The sequence below is a fragment of the Bolinopsis microptera genome, chromosome 11 (assembly GCF_026151205.1).
Source record: "Bolinopsis microptera isolate Bmic1 chromosome 11, MBARI_Bmic_1.0, whole genome shotgun sequence".
NCBI lineage: Eukaryota > Metazoa > Ctenophora > Tentaculata > Lobata > Bolinopsidae > Bolinopsis > Bolinopsis microptera.
In genome coordinates this window covers 15,972,957-15,992,893 of record NC_087082.1, presented here as the reverse complement: position 1 = coordinate 15,992,893, position 19,937 = coordinate 15,972,957, and the positions used below count along the sequence as shown (strand labels likewise).

Here is a 19,937-nt window from a genome sequence, read left to right as displayed (position 1 = left end):
GTGGTCACAAACCATCTGCATTTTTTCATGGCATCCGGAGATGTTCTCGAAGGAAATCACACTTATATGCAAGAAAGTTGGCTATGTTTCTATGAGACACAACAACATCCGCGATCTAAATGCAGAGCTGCAGCGTGAAGTATGCAGAGATGTAGTGACTGAGCCAGCATTGATACCCCTTGATAATGAAGAAATTGTTGGTACCAATGCTGATAGAGCTGCACCTGATGTATCCTCACGAGGTCTCTGGAGCACATTTGAACGAACATTCTTTGATGTCTGCGTTACCCACCCGAACTCACCCACATATGTCAAAAAAGATATGGAACAGATCTATAAAGCTCATGAAATGAGGAAAATGAAAAAGTACAACAACAGAATCATCCAGGTGGAAAAAGGCACCTTTACCCCACTTATATACTCAACAAATGGCGGATGGGGTCCACAAGCCACAAGATACCACAAGAGACTCGCTGAAAAACTATCCTGAAGAGAGGAGAAGACTATGCGGCTATTATGTGTTACATGCGCACCAGGATTAGATTCTCAATCCTCAGGAGCACCCTGATAGCGGTCAGGGGTGAGAGAGGGAGACGGCAATCGTATACATTGCCAGTCAGTGTAACTTCGTTTAACTTGATACCTGCCACCATGGACTATGAATGTTTCTAGACACTATCCTTTTGATATTGAGATATTGGTATCTCAGATCACGTGTACATTGTTCCTTTTTTTATGACACAGTAATTTATTGACACTCACAGCTATAATTTTAATCATTGAATCAGTATTTTTATCTATTAACTTATTACATATTTGTGCTCTGCTTAGCATCACTTGACTATTAAAAAAACTGTTTGTTCAGGCCATGACCTTATAGTCAGCCAATTGGCCATTGCTATATTATGTGTATATTGTTTGAATATTCTTTTCCCTTCTAAAAAAATCTCGAAGGAAATCATAAGTGTTATAATGGTTCAGACAAAAGGACAATTAAACTGGTGTTTTATTTTTAACGGGTGATACTCGTAAAATATTTGTTCCAAATATTACCTTCGACGAGTTTAGCTCGGCGCACATCCTGGTAGGTTATATTTTATAAACCTACAATTTTGTTTAGTTTGTCTACCGCGTAACTATACTTGAACCCTTTAAGTAATAAGTTGAACTACAGGATCGAGATGTTGATTGTATCGATAAAACATTGATTTTTAGGCATAAGGAAGCATCGTTGAGTTCTGAAACCAAGTTTAATAGATTTCTCGTGCGATTTTAGGTTAGGAATGGTCATCAAAATAAATTTAAAACAATGACGATATTTTGGTAAATTTCTAGCTTTCTGCCAGAAAATAAATTTTCAGTTTCTATAGGGGTTTAATTAGGTATAAACTACAGTACAGCTATACTTACACCCACATTCACATGCATGCAAGCTCACCTGATCCAATGAGCGGGAAACGGAGAGGAAGGTCTGGTGACGTCATAGTCACGTGACCTCAGGCTCATAATCACGTGACCTCAGACCCAATCAATTGGGTTCTGGCCTGGTCAGCCCCCTGTCACCCGATCTTGAGGTGACGTACGACACCTCGTTAACTCAATCAATGTCTGGAAGGCTGCACATTTTTACATGCCAAATCCCTAAGATTCTTAAAGAGTTGTACGAGATGACGATACATAGAGGCCGCAGAATTATGAGGACTGCCAGATCCTGGTGGAACCTAAGCGCGCGATCCATAATATCACGACAGGCCCTAATTCTGTAGCTTGTCAAACTATTTTATGAAAAATCAAGCGCTCGTTAACCTTGTCATACGTTGTCATATATGACCCGCCGCGCCGCGCACAAGTGCGCGGCTCCCGGTCCTGTATTGTAGAAACCCTGTAGTGAAACGACAGTGGGGGTCACGACGTGGTACAAAAATGTTCTGCGACATATTACGATACATGGTGCCGCGCACTCGCGCGGCTCCCTTTGTAGGTTTATAATCTACCAGGACGCGCACCGTAATATATTCTACAAGTATTGCACCCGTTGAGGCTCCCCTGTATCGTATGTTAATAAATAACATGATATGTATTAATTTTGATTGACGATGTCAATCTTTCGCATCTCGCCGATCTGCTTAAGTGGTTGCGAGAAGCATTATTTGATGCGCGCGCGACCCAGTAGTGCATCGCGCTACAAGTATTAATTGTTTTGTGCAGTGGTATAAAACAAAAAAAATTAAATTTTGTTTTATTTTGCGTAACTTACTAAATTTATTTCCACAGCCACAAAAGCATTTTATATAATTTTGTGTGTATAATTATGATATGAGTTTAGTAGTATAATGTAATATATATAAAAGCTCTTATACGAGCATATTCTGCTCGATACGTATTTTCACCTTAAATCGTTTAAAAATAGTTTGAAATAATAAATAGACCAGTCCCCTGGTAAAATCGCAATTTTAATTTTAGGGCCAAAAATAGGCTTCAAAACCATGTTTTTAAAATTTTTGAACAAGTCAATTTCAGTGGCATATTGGTAAAATTTAAACAAAAATAGCTGAGACACAGCCGCACATGATAGCACTAAAATTAAGCTATTATTTCAGCATTCGGGGTTTTCCTGGGTAAAAATCCAAAAGGATGGTCATCATATCAAAATGTGCCCTTTTTGCCTAAAGTTTGAATAATTATCTGCAGTTGTATTAAATCAACCCAAAAGTAGTCATATCGTGTTAGCATACATTTTTCATTTCTGAGAAGTACCCACTTGATATACTTTATCGAGGTTTGAATATTGTCACTCGCAGATATTAAACTTTTACATTTGTTGCCATTTGTTGCTCTGTTATTAAAGCTTAGCTTATTTTTGTTAATTAATATCCAACACGGCTTATTTTAACCGCTACAGCCTCACCTTGTAATGCAAAGTGAATTAATTTATGAGATTGATGTTGTGTTGATAGATACGTTAGAATAGAATAAAGATTTCAGAATAGAGTTGAAAAACCTTATGTCGAAATTGGTGAGATTAATGCCAATGGTGGGAACATTAACAAGTTGACCAAGCCTGATGTAGTCCGTTATCTGAATGATTTGTTTCAGATCAATGATACTTTTATAGACCTTGTCAAGAAGGTCTATAAAACTTGGGTTTACCAACCCAAGTTGTTAAACTATGATACCTGCACTGGTGGGTAACAACGTGTGCTCTTGTATTCCCAAAGACAAGTTATTTTCAACAACCACATGCTGTAGTATAACCAACAACGATCTTGCTGGGACAGGCCCCAACGTTAATGTGGCTCTTGCTATGTGTTGGTTCAGCCGATTTAATTATTATATAATCAAGTTTATTTTTCTTGTTTAGTTAGTTGTCATTTGGCCAAACATTAAGCAACTTATATTGTAGTACCATTTATAGATTAGTATTTCAAAATATGTCATTGTAATTTTGCATGGCGGGGTCAGGCAGGGTCAGCGGGGCCCTTTGTTACGCCACTGAGGCTTTCTAGTAAATATAATAATCAATTGAATTTTCAAATAAAAAATAATAATAAATTTACTTGAAATTCTGTGTTATTTTAATTCTCTAAACTCTTAAAAGGATATGTTTGATTGAAGGATCAGAGAATTTGGTAAAATGTCCTCTAGATAATGAACAACGCTGCTGAGAAGTTGTTTAATATCATTGACAGTGATTGCGATGGTGTTATTACAAAACAGGACTTGATCAACATTTGTGACAGGCTAGAGCTTGAAGAGGGACCTGATGCGTTCTTGTACAAACTTGGTTTTCAGCTCGATGATGACAGGTAAATGACGTCAACTTTCAAATGTTAGCAAATAATTTGAATCGCGCTGACATTGCATTATATGCTTAAATTGCTATTTTCATTAACTTTTCAAAAAAAGATGGTTTTATAAATTTCATTCATAAATTCTATATTATCAAATGCTTATCCTTTGCAGACCGATTACATTGGATGACATCTATTACTGTGGACTGTTTGACACTGTTGGGCAAAGTGATGTATCAATGAACCTTGCTGCACTGGCTGAGAACAACTATGAAGCTATCTTTGACCTTCTTCTTGTTCTTCAGAAGACAACCACCTCCTACCTTCGTACGAGGGCTGTAGAGATAGAATCAGAGCTTCAGCAATGTAATTCTGAGAAAGAAAACTTTCGGAAAGAGTTGACTATTTTAATTCAGGTAAAGCTTATTGGAGTTTCTTCAATCGTACAAAATATGTACTATCATGTTCAGTGATAATATAAATTTATTCTTCAGTAATACGAAATAACAAAAAACAAATTCTAATTTCTATCACTTGCAATGCTTGTACATAGCTATGTTGTGTAACTTTAGGTATGTGAATTTCGATATTGCAGCTGTATGTCTCTGCTTCTTTTTAGTTTAGTGTGGTTTAAAATAAAAGATGTTTTAGTTTTGTCTTGGTCTTATATTAATTTTAAGTTATACTCTTGTTCATTTTTACACATTTGCTCACATCACTCACAGTCAGCGGCTCTGACATGGTTAACCACCTTCCTTGTGTTGTTGGTTAATCATATGAGCGGGATATAAATACCTCATTTCATTTCATTTCATTTCAGCTAAAAAACCTGCCTGTCGAAAGTTAGAAAATTGTGGCCTGAGAAAATCGCTTTTGATACGAAAAAGACTGCAATCATTTCAAAAACCTCAGGAATGCGACGATAGAGACAGAAGTATAACCGAGTTCAATCTCCGTGAAAAGCAATTGAAGCAAGAAATTCAGAGTTTGTATGATCAGATAGATGACTGCCAGGTCAGAGAACGAACCTACACCAACGAAAGTTTCAGATCACGGCTAGGTAATTATTACAAACAAACCATTTCAAGCAATTAGGCAATCCAGCCCAGCTATTGAAATATAATATAATGCGTATATAAGCTTGTTTTAACTGAACCTTGCATAGTTTATACAGGATTTCGTTGATATGCCATGTACATTTTCTGTGTGCTCAGGTTCTATCACAAGTATTAACTTTACACCTACTGATTTGCGTTTCTCTGGCTTGTACTTGAAAAATAGCACCGGTAAGTCATATCCGGAGTAAAACGTGCAGTGTCATGTTTACAATCACGTGTCAATCACGTGTCAATCACGTGTCAATCACGTGTCTTCTCAAATGTTCCTGCGGATCTGCTATCCAGGCTTTAGCTAATTCTTGGATGATCTTACTTGTCAATTCGTGTTTATTGCTATTCTTGATTCTTGTCACTATATCTGATAAACGAAATTATAAAACGACAACCGCAGCCGTCAAGATCAAGTTGTTGAAACTTGACTAGACCGTTTAAATTTGTATACATGATTGCCGTATTAAGTATGTTGAATAATTTGATATAAATCTCGACTGTAACTGTTAGTGAGTTTATCGTGTAACCAGAAAATTAATTCAGGTCTGGTATTTAATCAGATGTAACCAGCATGCCCTCCATAACATTTGCAGTTTTAAATTTTAATGCCGTCTTTTCCTTTGTCAAAACAATATTTTGAAATGCATTTAAATCGTTTAATTAATGAAACTTGCTATTATATTACGTTGCTTTGCTAAACACAGCATCTCATCCCCCCCCCCCCCCCCCCCCCCCCCCCCCAGTTAATGAATGTTTGTCGAGTTACTGGAGTGAGTATATTCTAATTCTAAAGTTCACTATAAATATAATTTGTAATATGCAACTTGTAATTTGTAATTTGTATTCAGGTTCTGACAAGCTAGCGAGTACCAGTGCCAAGAGGTCGTCAGATAACACTCGTTCAGATAAGAACCTCAAACAGGAACCAACCCCAGAGGAACACATCTGTGAAAACTGCCAACGGTATGCTCCGTTCTGGATAAGCAGATAGTTATGATAATTAATCATTGGGCGTGTCTCGTGAATTTTGCTCATGATTATATTGTTTGAAAATGTCTTGTTTTATAATCAAATATTGGGAATATTTGTCAACACTTTTTTAATCATCTGATCGCTAAATGCAAGATAAATGTAATAGTTTGTACCCATTCTCGTGGGTTAAATCCCCCGCAAGTTCACAGCCTAGAATCTGCAGGTTGCTGGACGATATATCTAACTATGAGAACATGATAGAGCAACTGAACAGCGAGAAGAAGAAGATGAATGTGAAGGTGCATGCTGCTGACACTTATCTCACTCAAGTCAAGGAACTGGAATCTGCGTACAGGTTAGATCTCGCTTGCTGGATTTTCAATTATTCTTAATTCTTGTTGAGACAAAATTTGCCTGTTCAGAGGTATTGTTAGGTTAAATTAATTAGTAAATTAATTATCTAATTAGTTAATATGTTTGTTCAGGAACTTGGAGCAGCACACGATGCAGATGAGCAGCGAAAGAGACTCAATCCTGTTAGAGTACGAGGAGATGAAGGGAAGTTTCGAGGAGCTTTCTCAGAGATATGAGGAGCTAAGGACCAGATCGACAGGCACAACTCCCGCTGATCCTCTCACTTCTTCTTTTAACAACAATGTGAGTTTTTAGACTGATCTTCTGATGTCATGTAGGGTTTATTTTGGGTTTGTTCGACAGTTTTTTCTTATACATATATATACATATTATATAGTATGTATTATATGTGTAAGATAAAACTATGTTATATACATCCATACAATTTCTATATGACAATTTAAAGTTAAAATTCGGCCGCTTTTTCCTAAATCTTTGCTCGTAAACTCATTATGCCACTGCTATATTTAATTTCAACATGAAAGTCCCAACAATAAATGTGTGTATTCACCACATTCACTCACTTCCACACATCTCAAACTCCTGGTTTACTCGAGAACATATTAACGTCATTTAGTCAACATTTGACAGCTCTCTGTTTTATTAATGTCATATTATCATGTTGTGTGTTGAGTGTTTACACTCGTGTTGTAGTTTGCTTTGTAATTGTAGGAGCTGTTAGCTTGGGAATGCGACGTGTTGCGGGATCTAGAATGTAGGAAGAGATGTAGGATGTAGGATGTATTCCAGGCAGGTTGTTGTCAATGTTCAGGGACGTTTCACTTTTGTTACTGCAGTATTTGAGCAATGATTATGTATGAGTCATTACACTCTCTGAGCTGTAGAATATTTAAATTTCTGGAATTCTAAATTTACTGCACATTATTATACTCACTGTGACTGGTGGATCCTTCGTTAACTTGTAGAAATGATACAATATGCATAATGCATCACTTTCTCTCCAATTGCTGAGAATTCGATTTAACACCGTGCAGATACTACCAGTTAGTTTCCCTTAACTCTTTATTAACTCATTTACTAACTCTAGCTATTATCTACATATTTTATTAGCTAACATGACAGTTACTTCTTCTTCAGTTAGAGACGAGTCAGTATACTTCATTCTCTGCAGTGAACGACACGACGGGCGGTTTCAGTTTTGCTGACGAGTTGGCTGATACTGAATCAAAGTAAGATTTCACAGTAAATTTCATTAGATTGCATTAAAAATTTATCAATCACATACACATGTGAATTTTCTATCGCACCAAAGAATCCTCTCAGAGGATTATCCTCTGTTGAAACAACAACAGTAGATCACGTGACGTCACTCTACAACTCGCAGAATAAATTACTATCCCCACAGACTGGAAGTAGAGCAGCTTCAAGACGAAAACGAGGTCCTAAACACCAAAGTAAAGCAGCTTGAAGCTAAACTAGCAGCGTTAGGAGTCGAGGAAACCAAGTCTGAGGTGTCCAGTAATGACGTTATCCCTCAAATTATCAACAACGAGGTGAGCCGACCTTGTCAGATCTCATTCACGTTCTGTCTGTAGGTCTACTGTGAAAAGTTTAAAAACTACATATTATAATATAACAGCAGAAATGAAATGCACAATTTAATTATACTGGAGTTTGTTTGAAAGACATTTCCAACTGATATAATTGGTAATGCTCCCAGTGATTTGACTAGATCAAGATATAAAGAGATGTGTGCACAAGAACAATCTACATAATATTATTATAAGATCCATTAGAGCTAATAATGTACGATCATTACGGGCCAAGGAGTGTGCAAACAATGGATTCTAACTTATATAGCAGTGAATTATATGAATATTTAATAGTAGTGGTAGATATTGGTTTTTGCATAGGTTAATATATGATATTACACAAGACAGGTAAACACAGTATAGCCCTGCTCGTCGTCCACAGTTGTTATTATGCAATAATGGGGAATAATATACCCTCTAAGCTGGGATATGTGTGTGTGCGTGTATGTGTGACGTGTGTGTGTGTGTGTGTGTGTGTGCGTGTTTGCGTGTGTGTGTGTGTGTGTGTGCATTTTATCCCATAATAATATATTATTGTCTAGCGATAATTGCTGCGCATATAATACACTGTTTAGCTAGACTTTTAAACACGGAGCACTGCAAACTGCGTGCAACAAGCTGCCTGAACCTGGTCACTGACCAGGGCTTTACAAATGTCTCTCTATAGAAATAAATAAATCCAAATCATTGGACCTAAACCTTATTAACCTAGCAATCTAAACACACTCTTAAATAATCTCACTGACTCTTCGTGAGGTGTTTAACCGACACCATTATAGCCGTATAATGCAGACAATCCGTATAATGCAGACAATCCGTATAATGCAGACATAGAATAAGACAGATCCTCTCATATCGTGTCAACACATTATAACCCCCTAATTAACATTAATTACCCCATGAAGTATCCAATTAAGTACCCAATTAATTACCTAATTACCCCAGGATACCACCTCATTACCAGACAGTGGCCTAGCTCGCTCCTCCCCCCAGTCACCGCCCCAAACTGACGGCATTTGCGGTCACGTACTTATAGGAACCGCTAAACTCTTCCTTCATTGTCTCCGGCACGACATCGGCGTCAGCTACTCTCCTCCTATCGTCGACAAAAACGGACAGGTACGGGTTGGAATTTTAATTGAAAATAATAATAAAATCAAGTGCTCAATTCTGCCTTCAGACAAGGCTCCCCAATTAGGTTGGGGGTCTGTCGAAATGCGCGAAAATTTTGCGCGCAGGGTAGTACAACATTTGGAGTATTTTGCGCACAGGCCACAGGGTGCCTCAAAATTGAGTTAACATCAGAACCTGTATGAGATTTAACCTGATAGTGATTACTGAGAGGTCGCTTCTTTTTGGGTTCTTTTGTTTCAGATCAGCTTTTTTAAACAGAATGCTTCCTTTTACAATGCCCATGAATCTCTGATGTGAGTCACTATATTATCTCTAGCATGATTTTTTTAAATTTCAAAATTCAAATGAACTTTATATCAAGGTATTACAGTTATATTTAGAAAAGACCACAATATCTCCTGTGAGGCAAAAACATGAAAAAAGAGAGCTAGAAAAATATTCATGTGCATGAGACTCAACACTACCAGACTGCAGCTGGAGTGAGAAACATTATGTAAACATCATAGTAAAATTTATTTCGGCTGAAACAAAACACGGCGGTAAAACCATAATTACATTGGTGCCGACCCTACATAAAATCATTTATAAATAATCAAGAGAACAAATTAAAATGTATACGATACCTTCTTGCTACTACTCTACAAACTCACACGATATAACAACAAAATAACATAATTATATATTATAATATACCAATCTATCTAACCACTCAATGGACCTTCACGTACTGCGTGACGCGCTTGTTTCAAAGAAGAAAAAACGGCGCTTTCTAGTGCAGGTGAATAAATTTAAATAAAATATATAATATTCCAGGCCAGCATACGTCAGAAGACAAATTTTCTCAGTCTGTCTAACATAGGCTGGCAATGCATTCCACAGAAGCATTGTTCTATAACTGACGTTTCAGTACAACAACTTAATACTTAGTCTAGAGTATTGGCTATTATACTGGCTCAATACTGGCTCAATACTGGCTCAATACTGGCTCAATACTGGCTCAATACTGGCTCAATACTGGCTCAACCTTAACTATCAGTTCATCTGCTAATAACTCTCGTTATTCATAAAAATATAAAAGTTGGTTTCATCATAATAATGAATATATATAATATCGTATTTTAAATAATACCACAAAGTATCATAGCTATGTAACAGTATATAGCACTTGTCTTCACTAGTTACTGGTATCAAATTTCGGGGGAAATAGTTATAATTTGTAATAGGCAACTGTAACTCTTGTTCTCCATGCTCAGCGTTTCGCTGACTCCTGAAAATGACCTATTATCAACCAACAGTTACGGAGGGGTAGGAGCTTTGTATCATACAGTTTGTAAAGCTATGGTTATTTTCCGGTTTAGTTCCAGTGTTTCTCTAATTGTATCTCTTTCGGTATTCTTCTTTTTGTTTGTTTCTTGTTTTTTACTCTAAAAGTGTTTTTTCCCGCTTGGGTATTGATTGATCACGTGATGCTTTTATCAAGTATGAACAAAACTTTAGCTTACCCGGTGAAATTGAGTATCTTATTGTTCACTGAGCCAATCGTAAGAAACGTGTGAAGTACGTCGGAATATTGGAAGAAGAGTGGATGAATAAAAATAAAAGATCACATTGTTAAAATCCTTACAGTAAGAAGCGAAACCAATTTTAATTCCCCCAAATAAATAGTTATATACCCTGGTGAATCAGAAATGGCGCGGCACTGCAAACATTCAGCTTTGAAGTATCGATATAATCGTTGTAATTTACAAAATCCCGCAATTTGGTTGGCTCGGTAATCATTTGGCTTGGGACTAGCTGGTAACTGGCTTGGTAAACATTTTGTGTAAGAGTTAAGTAGTATCTGTTGTTTACTTTAACGTTGTTTTCCTTAGATGTTTCTGATCCGTATTAGTTACTTTTTCATGGATTAATGAATGTCCTTAATTTTTCAATCTACGTTATGAGCGACGTTGACCGTGCAGGGCTGGATTGATTAGGCTCTGGAATGTGAATGTAAACATCTGCCCTTATACGGGTATAATATTGGCAACGGTCCAGTTAAATGCACTGTGATGGGGATATGCGATGTTTTTGAAAGACAGTGGAGGTCGGCCCAAAATAGACTTCTTTTGATCATGTCACCGTGGTCAAATCATTGCTTTAGAATTGTAGTAGTGCACACTGAAATATACATGTAGGCCTCATTACACAGGGCAGCCTATAGAAAGCAAGCTATTCTGCTTAATAAACTGATAAATTTAAGGAACTCATATTAGTGGAGTTTGTATCAAAAGAAAGCGGATAGGTATTATGATATGTAGGATCTTTTTGAGCGTACCAAAATGCTTTAAAATCATTCAAAATTTAAACAATTTTTAATCTTCGTTTAGTATTATATGTCAAGTAGCGTATTATATAATACGTATGCTTCAGGCATTTACTTCGGTAAGCTTTGTTTTTAATTTGAAATTGAGCGGTTTGTCCTCTGGAATTAAACCATGTCATTAATTTAAATTAAGCCATGCTTGATGGCCTTATAAATATAATCAAATTTCCCGACGCGGTCGATTGGTTTAAGTCCAATTAGTAATCCTGCACGTTGTTAAATACTGCGATGGACCAATTATATTATATTTGATACTTTTATTTGTTCTGCTGCAGCTTAGGTGATATTAAGTCGGCAAATAGTGGCAATACCAACCGGCTATTACAGCTGTCTTAACAGCCGACGCTTACTTTTAACTTTCTACCAACCTCGCGTCGGTCAGCTCTTTGTTTTAAGGAAAATCAAAACAGCCGACGCTTATTTGTGTTCTGTTATGGCTATTGGCCGGCTATTGGCCGGTTAATAGCTGGTCGGTACAGTACCTTTTTGCCATTTAGTCTAAGAGGCAACTTGATGTTAGTAAACGATAAAACGAGGAGTAACCAAGATCATTATAAGATATTTGTATACTATGTAAGGGCAAGGTTATTCCAAAAAATAGATGATTTTTAAATAATCATGAATCATGAGCTAGTGAGACCTTTCTATATCAGTTCTCAGCTTATGTTATTATTGTACACAATTATTACTAGCTAGTTTATCTTGTTCGTCGCTTGTTATCCAGTTTAGATAATATAATACGGATATTTTACCATTATATCATCGAATTATCCTTTTATTTTTTATTCTAAGCTTTTTGTCCTTGTGGATCTCCACTAAAAGCCTGGAACACAGATAATCTGTCCCAACTTTCTCAGGCTTAAAATCGTAGGGACTACGGGTGGAAGATGAATAATTGAAATTTCAACAGCATCTTGTGCCCTTCATTGTGCTGATTCCAGGAAGCATTCTGTTTATGCTCATTCTGTAGAATGAGATATCGTTCATTTAAATTGGGTAATCGTCTGTAACTTCCTGACTACTATACCTTGACTACTATACTTTGTTTCCGACCAGAGCACAGTGTAACAGTTAACTTCTTATAATCTTGACATTATTTCATAATGTTTGGACCAATCTCGCTTAAATCACCATCTCATGAATTTATAGTCCACTAACCACTTAGCAACCACTTAGAAACCAAACCTGCATTTACTCTGATGTCGATTAGAATATTAACTTAAACAAAGTGTCGTGTTGTTTCGTTGTTGATAAGGTAGCCGGAAGTTTTATCTGCAATTTGTGAGTAAGTTGTCTAGCAATTTTAGTGTTGTTTGCTTTGGTTTCTACTACATACATCTCAAGACAAAACACCTTTCAAAGATACACATGACTCCATGATGGACTTCAGCACGAACGCGCTGACGACCGAGGAAGAGGAGGAGATGAAACACTTCTTCACAACATATGATGTAGACGAAAATGGTATGTTAGAGTTGGATGAACTGCAGAAAATGTTTGCTAATTTCAACGTCATCGCGCTGAAAGAGGACATAAAGGCTTTCTTTGAAAGGGTAACTATGGCCATGGTATCTAGGGTAACTATGATTTATATTTACTTAAATTCTGGCTTTAAAAATATTGTTTATTTCATTTTGGTACCCGAGTATTTGGACAGCTAAGATAGATTTAAACGTTAATCAGTATATTTTGTAGAAATGCCGGATACTTCTGTCTTTTGATTGGTCAATGATGGAAGCTGATTGGTCACTTGCTGGCCCGCTGGGTCACTTTCCAGGAAGATGTATTTCACCCACCAGTATCCATATCAATTATGCAATTACATAATTATGTAATTAATCGCTTTAAAGGTTGACACTGACCGGGACGGAACTGTAGACTTTGATGAGCTGATGCAGTATATAGAGGAGATAATGGCAGAGAAGTCTACCTCAGATGAAGTGGTGGACGCTTTTAATCTGATAGACGAGGATGGTAGTGGGGAGGTGTCACACGAAGAGGTCAGTGTTCTAGGGGCCGGGGGGAGGCGCACACGAGGAGGTCAGTGTTCTAGGGGCCGGGGGAGGCGCACACGAGGAGGTCAGTGTTCTAGGGGCCGGGGGGAGGTGTCACACGAGGAGGTCAGTGTTCTAGGGGCCGGGGGGAGGTGTCACACGAGGAGGTCAGTGTTCTAGGGGCCGGGGGGAGGTGTCACACGAGGAGGTCAGTGTTCTAGGGGCCGGGGGAGGTGTCACACGAGGAGCTGAGGTCAGTGTTCTAGGGGCCGGGGGAGGTGTCACACGAGGAGGTCAGTGTTCTAGGGGCCGGGGGGAGGTGTCACACGAGGAGGTCAGTGTTGTAGGGGCCGGGGGGAGGTGTCACACGAGGAGGTCAGTGTTCTAGGGGCCGGGGGGAGGTGTCACACGAGGAGGTCAGTGTTGTAGGGGCCGGGGGGAGGTGTCACACGAGGAGGTCAGTGTTCTAGGGGCCGGGGGGAGGTGTCACACGAGGAGGTCAGTGTTCTAGGGGCCGGGGGGAGGTGCACACGAGAAGGTCAGTGTTCTAGGGGCCGGGGGGAGGTGTCACACGAGGAGGTCAGTGTTCTAGGGGCCGGGGGGAGGTGTCACACGAGGAGGTCAGTGTTCTGGTGGCCGGGGGAGGTGTCACACGAGGAGGTCAGTGTTCTAGGGGCCGGGGGGAGGTGTCACACGAGGAGGTCAGTGTTCTAGGGGCCGGGGGAGGTGTCACACGAGGAGGTCAGTGTTCTAGGGGCCGGGGGGAGGTGTCACACGAGGAGGTCAGTGTTCTAGGGGCCGGGGGGAGGTGTCACACGAGGAGGTCAGTGTTCTAGGGGCCGGGGGGAGGTGCACACGAGAAGGTCAGTGTTCTAGGGGCCGGGGGGAGGTGTCACACGAGGAGGTCAGTGTTCTAGGGGCCGGGGGGAGGTGTCACACGAGGAGGTCAGTGTTCTGGTGGCCGGGGGAGGTGTCACACGAGGAGGTCAGTGTTCTAGGGGCCGGGGGGAGGTGTCACACGAGGAGGTCAGTGTTCTAGGGGCCGGGGGAGGTGTCACACGAGGAGGTCAGTGTTCTAGGGGCCGGGGGGAGGTGTCACACGAGGAGGTCAGTGTTCTAGGGGCCGGGGGAGGTGTCACACGAGGAGGTCAGTGTTCTAGGGGCCGGGGGGAGGTGTCACACGAGGAGGTCAGTGTTCTAGGGGCCGGGGTTGACTCTTCTTCTTTAATTTAGAACCACACTGCACTGTGCCACATTCTGTAGATAAAAGTAAATTACGCCTCTTCAGTTATGTGCCATTAATATCTCTTTCTTGAAGGTAGCGGTGGCGATGTAGAAGGCAGACGTTGGAATCCCAACAGAAGACATAAAGTTTCTTTTGGAGGAGGCAGATCTCAACAATGACGGGACCATCAGCTTCTCAGAGTTCCGGAGTATAATCCACGGACTGTGAACAAATTGTAATGGGTGTTTAATGTGTTAAATGTGTTAAAAATGGGTGTTAAATGTGTTAAAATGTTGTTATTTGTTCACAATTTAAAATTTTGCCTTCGATATCACGATAATATGTGTCTTCTCCGCTGAAAATGAAGAGTTTGTTGAGCAACTTAACATATAAATGAGATCGTGAATCGTGATAATATTGTTGTAATTAAATTGAAATTTGATTTTTAATTTTACATTTTGTTAGCGAATAACGGATCTCATTTTGTTATGTGACATGATCATCAAAATGTATAATGGCAAATTCAGCATTCGGCTCAGCACAGCTGCCTTCACAATAAATATTATCTATATTTATAAATATACATACGGTCTATTTATACCTTCGAATTACTAAAAGCCTTGCCATTTTATCGCATAAAGAAGTGCTCACTTAAGTATTTTATACTTGTCGCAACAACCGGGATAAAGATAATTTTACCCAGAATACATTACAACAATGCGACTCATAAATAATACTCCAATCCGGATTTTACATGTATTTTATACAGTTTTATGATAGTAACACCATAGAGAACATGCTACAGTAACCTTATATCTTAAATCGTCTGGTTGGATATTGTCTACCTTCCTTGTTTTGTATCCGCTACCCAACACAGCATATGTCTCATGATCACCCTATGACTATGATGTTAACCAGTACTTAAATAAATACCAATCTTACCAAGTTGGGAGGTTAACGAGCCACAATCGATCTAATGACAAAGGTCTTGATATCACCATTATTTCATTGTCTGTGACTGTATATCACAATGACAAAGGTCTTGATATCACCATTATTTCATTGTCTGTGACTGTATACCACTGGCCAAATCCAAGACAGATCGAGTTTTTATGTTTGCCGTCTTTGGCTCAACCGTATTGACAATTTGTTGAAGATCTTTCCACTTTGGAAGAAAGTTGTGCTGCTCTTTTAGACAAAACAATTGGACTTGTCATCATGACAGAGATCTACTCCTGTGGCCTGTCCCCAGAAGAAGAAGAAGAAATGAAACACTTCTTCACAACGTACGATGTGAATGAGAACGGAATGCTAGAGTTTGATGAACTACAGAAGATGTATGCTAACTTCAATGTGATCGCACTGAAAGAGGACATTGAGGCTTTGATCGAAAAGGTAACTAGGGTAACTAGGGTAACTAGGGTAACTAGGGTAACTAGGGTAACCTTCTTCATTCTTGTTTCATTTCCTAATCCAGATCAGCATATTAATATGAAAGTAATGGCCGTGAGCAATCGTTTGGCACTTTTACGTTTGATTACTTAAAACCCAATAAACTAATTAATTAGACAATTATTAAATTAATTATGCAATTATGTAATGAGCTCCTCCAAAGGTGGATACCGATCAGGACGGAACTGTTGACTTTGATGAGATGATGGCATGTCTCGAGGAGATACTATCAGAAAAACCAACTACAGATGACGTTATGGACTTATTTAACTTAATAGATGAAGATGGAAATGGAGAAGTATCTCATGAGGAAGTAATTCCTTAACTTATTTTTCCGAATCGATATTTTTAATGATCAATTCAGGGGATTTCAGCGACAAATTTTACTGATATCAGCCAACAAATTTCAGTGATTCTACTACTAGGTCGAGCCCTGGATCAATTAAGTGGATATTTGTATTTTCATAGTTGATCTTTCCTTTCTTAAAGGTTGCGGTGGCTATGCAGAAGGCGGATGTTGGAATCTCAACAAAAGACATCATGTATCTGCTAGCCGAGGCAGATCTCAACGTTGACGGGACTATCAGCTTTTCGGAGTTTCGTAGTCTCATCTACGGACTCTGAAGAGTTCGTTGCCAGTGGACACTGGTTACTAGTTACCATGGTTACTAGTGGACACTGGACCTGGAATCGGCTGGAATGTAAGGAATTTATTACCAGTTGACTAGTGGTGTCAGATGAGTGGATTCTATGATCAGCAGGAATGTTTGCGGTGCATTTTAAAGCCAAGATGAGCTATTGAATGTTGTGGAACTATTGCATAGCTATTTTTTGCATTTGCTAAGTGGAGGATATTTAAATATTTTATTAATTCCCCGAATTTCTGAACATGGTTCTGAGATCCTTGAGTTATCAAGTATTGGAGCCCTTGTAGATTGGACAGTTTTGTACAAAAGTTAACTTTGTGCTGCTGAAGTAATGTATTGTGGCAAGCAATTAGACTGTCTCTTTCTTATATACTTTTGTTTTAGAGTTTAGTTGTTGTGAAAGTCACTCGATGATTCTGTTTATGATTATTATGTTAATCTTTTTTCTGAATAAATGATTTCCAAACATATAAAACAAAATTGTTTGAATTGATTTGTCCTCTAAAAATGTATATGTCTGCGATAAACACATTAAATAACGATTAAAAGACAATGTAAATCTTTAGCTGATATTCTAAAATCATAATAAAATATTTGAAGTGATACTCCAAAAAGCAACGAATGCATTACTTTTTTTACTTCGAAATGTACCCTACATTAAATCCCAAAATTTTACATGATAAAAGGAACAGACGCGCCACTTGCTTTGCTTGGAAAAATTTAACGTCAATTAGTGAACGATAATATTATTTTTAAATATTACATGTTTGAATTATCTAGAAAATTGAATTTGATGGCTATGGATCGTAATCGGATAGGGAGTAAGATTTTGTTTAAAGCACGCATTTTTTGACATTCAGACTTCAGAGTCAACTCTAATCGTGAGAAGACTATCAACTTATTTAAAATTGTCTCTTTCAGGTATTCGGCCATTTGAAGGTGAAACTTCAGCGTCTGTCTTCGTCCCACCCTAACAACACCCACAGCAGAACTGGAACTGATTCAGCTTCGATAGGTGACCTCCTCATCGGCAGCAAGGTAAGCAGGGTGACACTACTTAAAGGTAGTAGAGCTGTGTTTTAGTTGATATAACTAGTGTTAGTTTAAGTTACTCCCTGAAATCAAACGTAATGCTTAGGTAATTCTCCCCTATGCTATCTCTATTAATAATAATTGAATTCATTGTTATGTTCCTCTATCCTAGAATATTTAAGTAACCAATTTCCAACGTGTGTGGTTACATAACACATTTAAGTTTCACTCAGCAAATTTTGAGTTAAGTTTAAAGTTTCGTTGTTCCTTCAGGTGACAGTTCACATAGGTGTTATTGAAGCTAACGGAATCCCCACAAAACTCAACAACTATGTATTTTGCCAGGTATGTCAGTATGTCAATAATTGTAATATTAACACACCATGTTCATTAAACCTTTTATCTGTGGTCCGTGGAATATAGTAATCCGACACAATTGTGGCTTCGGAATTATTCGTCATTGAGATATTAGACTGAACCGAATGGTTTGTCACCAATTCACAGTGACAGCCGGGACTGATGAAACATCACCCTGGTCTCCTGCTAAAAGCCCCATATTCGGATAACTCACCCATACCTGTCACATTGTAATACCTCAATGACCCTGGGGTAATGAGTTCTTGTAATGAGTTCTTGTGCATCTTCTTAACACAATTAAACCACATCATTAAGTTGCTTAGTAACGAGATATTTACCGTTAAATCTATTTGTATCTGGACATTGGTCTCCACTCTACCGGACGATTGTTTGAGAATTTCTTGGGATTTCATAAACTCTGCTATATTGGAGTATTTGGAGTATTTGGAGCGACTAAGAAATCCCAGAAAATTGTAAATCTTTGATTATGATGGTAAATTTAAGAAGTTAGGAAAATCGTTCTTTAAATATATTTTAATACACGCGAGTGACTGAAAGCGATCTTTTCAACTTGCAGTTAAGACGTTAAGTCTGTCTGAAAGTCCTGACTAAATCTATTTATAATGTGCTGGTCGCTGGATCTGGGATATCAATTAAGATAGTTTAAACCACTGCATCTGTTCTTCAGTTCTTCATTTAGACTCAAGTCATTTACTTGGCATCCTCCCAAACTCTACCATTACTTAATCACCTACATAATTACCTAATCACCTACCTAACTAACTAACTTATCACCTAATGACCTACCTAATTACCTAATTACCTTTATTGCAGTACAAGTTCTGGGATCACAAGGACATGATCCTGCCCGGTCTAGAGTTCCAGCAGCACCTCCCACGAACCAACACAGCCGTATTTGAGCACCAGGAGACCTACACTGTTAACGTTACTCAAAGCTTTCTTAACTATGTCAACGATGGATTACTCGCTGTGGAGGTTTGTTTTCGGAGTCCTAGAATACTCTCAGTTCTTATTTTCAGCTAAATCGTTACTGAAATATCTTTACTTAGTGTTGAAAATGTCAAACGTTTCCCTCCAAAAAGTGTACAAAATATGTCTTTAAACTTGACTTAGAGGGGAAACTGTCAACTGTTGATTTTTGGAGGATTAACGTAGATTTTAGAAGTTAATATTTAATTAAGGTAGGAACTATACTATACCCAAACTACACTACCAAAGCCTATTATTATTCCTTGTCCAGTTGTTGTAACCCACATTGCCTCAGGTGTGGGGACTGAGAATGGAGGAGGACATGGGAGAGGTGCCTCGTACTGGATCCATTATAACAACCAACGCTTCAGCTCCACTTTATGATAGATGGAGTGAGATGATGACACGGCTACAGCTCTGGGTCGAGGTTAGTTATCTTGTAGTGATCAGTCAAACCTCTATTTACCACGTGACCTATATTTACCACGTGACGTGCCTTTTTTTATTGAAATCTTTCAAATCAATCAATTACATACAAATTTACACAATGAATGAACAACATTAAATCTTCTCAAAAGTATAAGACTCCGATAAAATCAGATTTTCTAGGACAAAACGTATGTAATCAAAGGACCTGAGGGTCACCAAAACACAGATGTTGAGAGCAAAATAAGGTTTTTTTTTTACAAATATCTCGGACCCATAGCTAGATCTGTGAATTTTAGGCAGACCCACTCGACAGCGGCCAAATTTTGCGCATTATGAGCCCCAAGCCCGATACCCACTTTGCCTCCCAATTATTATCATCTCGTAACTTCATAAAGAAGGTCGTCGTTATTCATTAAGGTATTAAAGACCAGTAACTGAAAACTTTGTAGTCTCCAATTTGGCTAAGATTAAAT

At 38.5% G+C, this 19,937-nt stretch overlaps 3 protein-coding genes across 5 annotated transcripts in view; 2 read left to right on the top strand and 1 right to left on the bottom strand.

The window, feature by feature from the left end:
* The window catches only part of LOC134822566 (uncharacterized), an 85,928-nt gene that overhangs the window by 11,942 nt on the left and 54,049 nt on the right, over positions 1 to 19,937 (bottom strand). The window lies entirely within an intron of this gene.
* Positions 1 to 19,937, top strand: part of LOC134822560 (uncharacterized) — a 67,428-nt gene that overhangs the window by 33,707 nt on the left and 13,784 nt on the right. For both annotated transcript variants that reach the window (XM_063833671.1, XM_063833672.1), the window contains exons 2-14: positions 3,602 to 3,806; positions 3,964 to 4,207; positions 4,704 to 4,851; positions 5,749 to 5,863; positions 6,096 to 6,227; positions 6,358 to 6,529; positions 7,385 to 7,476; positions 7,653 to 7,800; positions 8,785 to 8,958; positions 17,578 to 17,694; positions 17,962 to 18,033; positions 18,880 to 19,041; positions 19,331 to 19,462. In XM_063833671.1, the coding sequence (XP_063689741.1) occupies positions 3,649 to 3,806; positions 3,964 to 4,207; positions 4,704 to 4,851; positions 5,749 to 5,863; positions 6,096 to 6,227; positions 6,358 to 6,529; positions 7,385 to 7,476; positions 7,653 to 7,800; positions 8,785 to 8,958; positions 17,578 to 17,694; positions 17,962 to 18,033; positions 18,880 to 19,041; positions 19,331 to 19,462 (1,866 nt within the window). In that variant the 5' untranslated portion in view covers positions 3,602 to 3,648. The remainder of the gene's footprint in view (positions 1 to 3,601; positions 3,807 to 3,963; positions 4,208 to 4,703; positions 4,852 to 5,748; positions 5,864 to 6,095; positions 6,228 to 6,357; positions 6,530 to 7,384; positions 7,477 to 7,652; positions 7,801 to 8,784; positions 8,959 to 17,577; positions 17,695 to 17,961; positions 18,034 to 18,879; positions 19,042 to 19,330; positions 19,463 to 19,937) is intronic.
* LOC134823094 (uncharacterized) lies at positions 12,718 to 15,009 on the top strand. The gene is made up of 3 exons (XM_063834443.1): positions 12,718 to 12,891; positions 13,189 to 13,338; positions 14,651 to 15,009. The coding sequence occupies exons 1-3, from the start codon at positions 12,718 to 12,720 to the stop codon at positions 14,666 to 14,668; spliced, it is 342 nt and encodes a 113-aa protein (XP_063690513.1). The 3' UTR covers positions 14,669 to 15,009.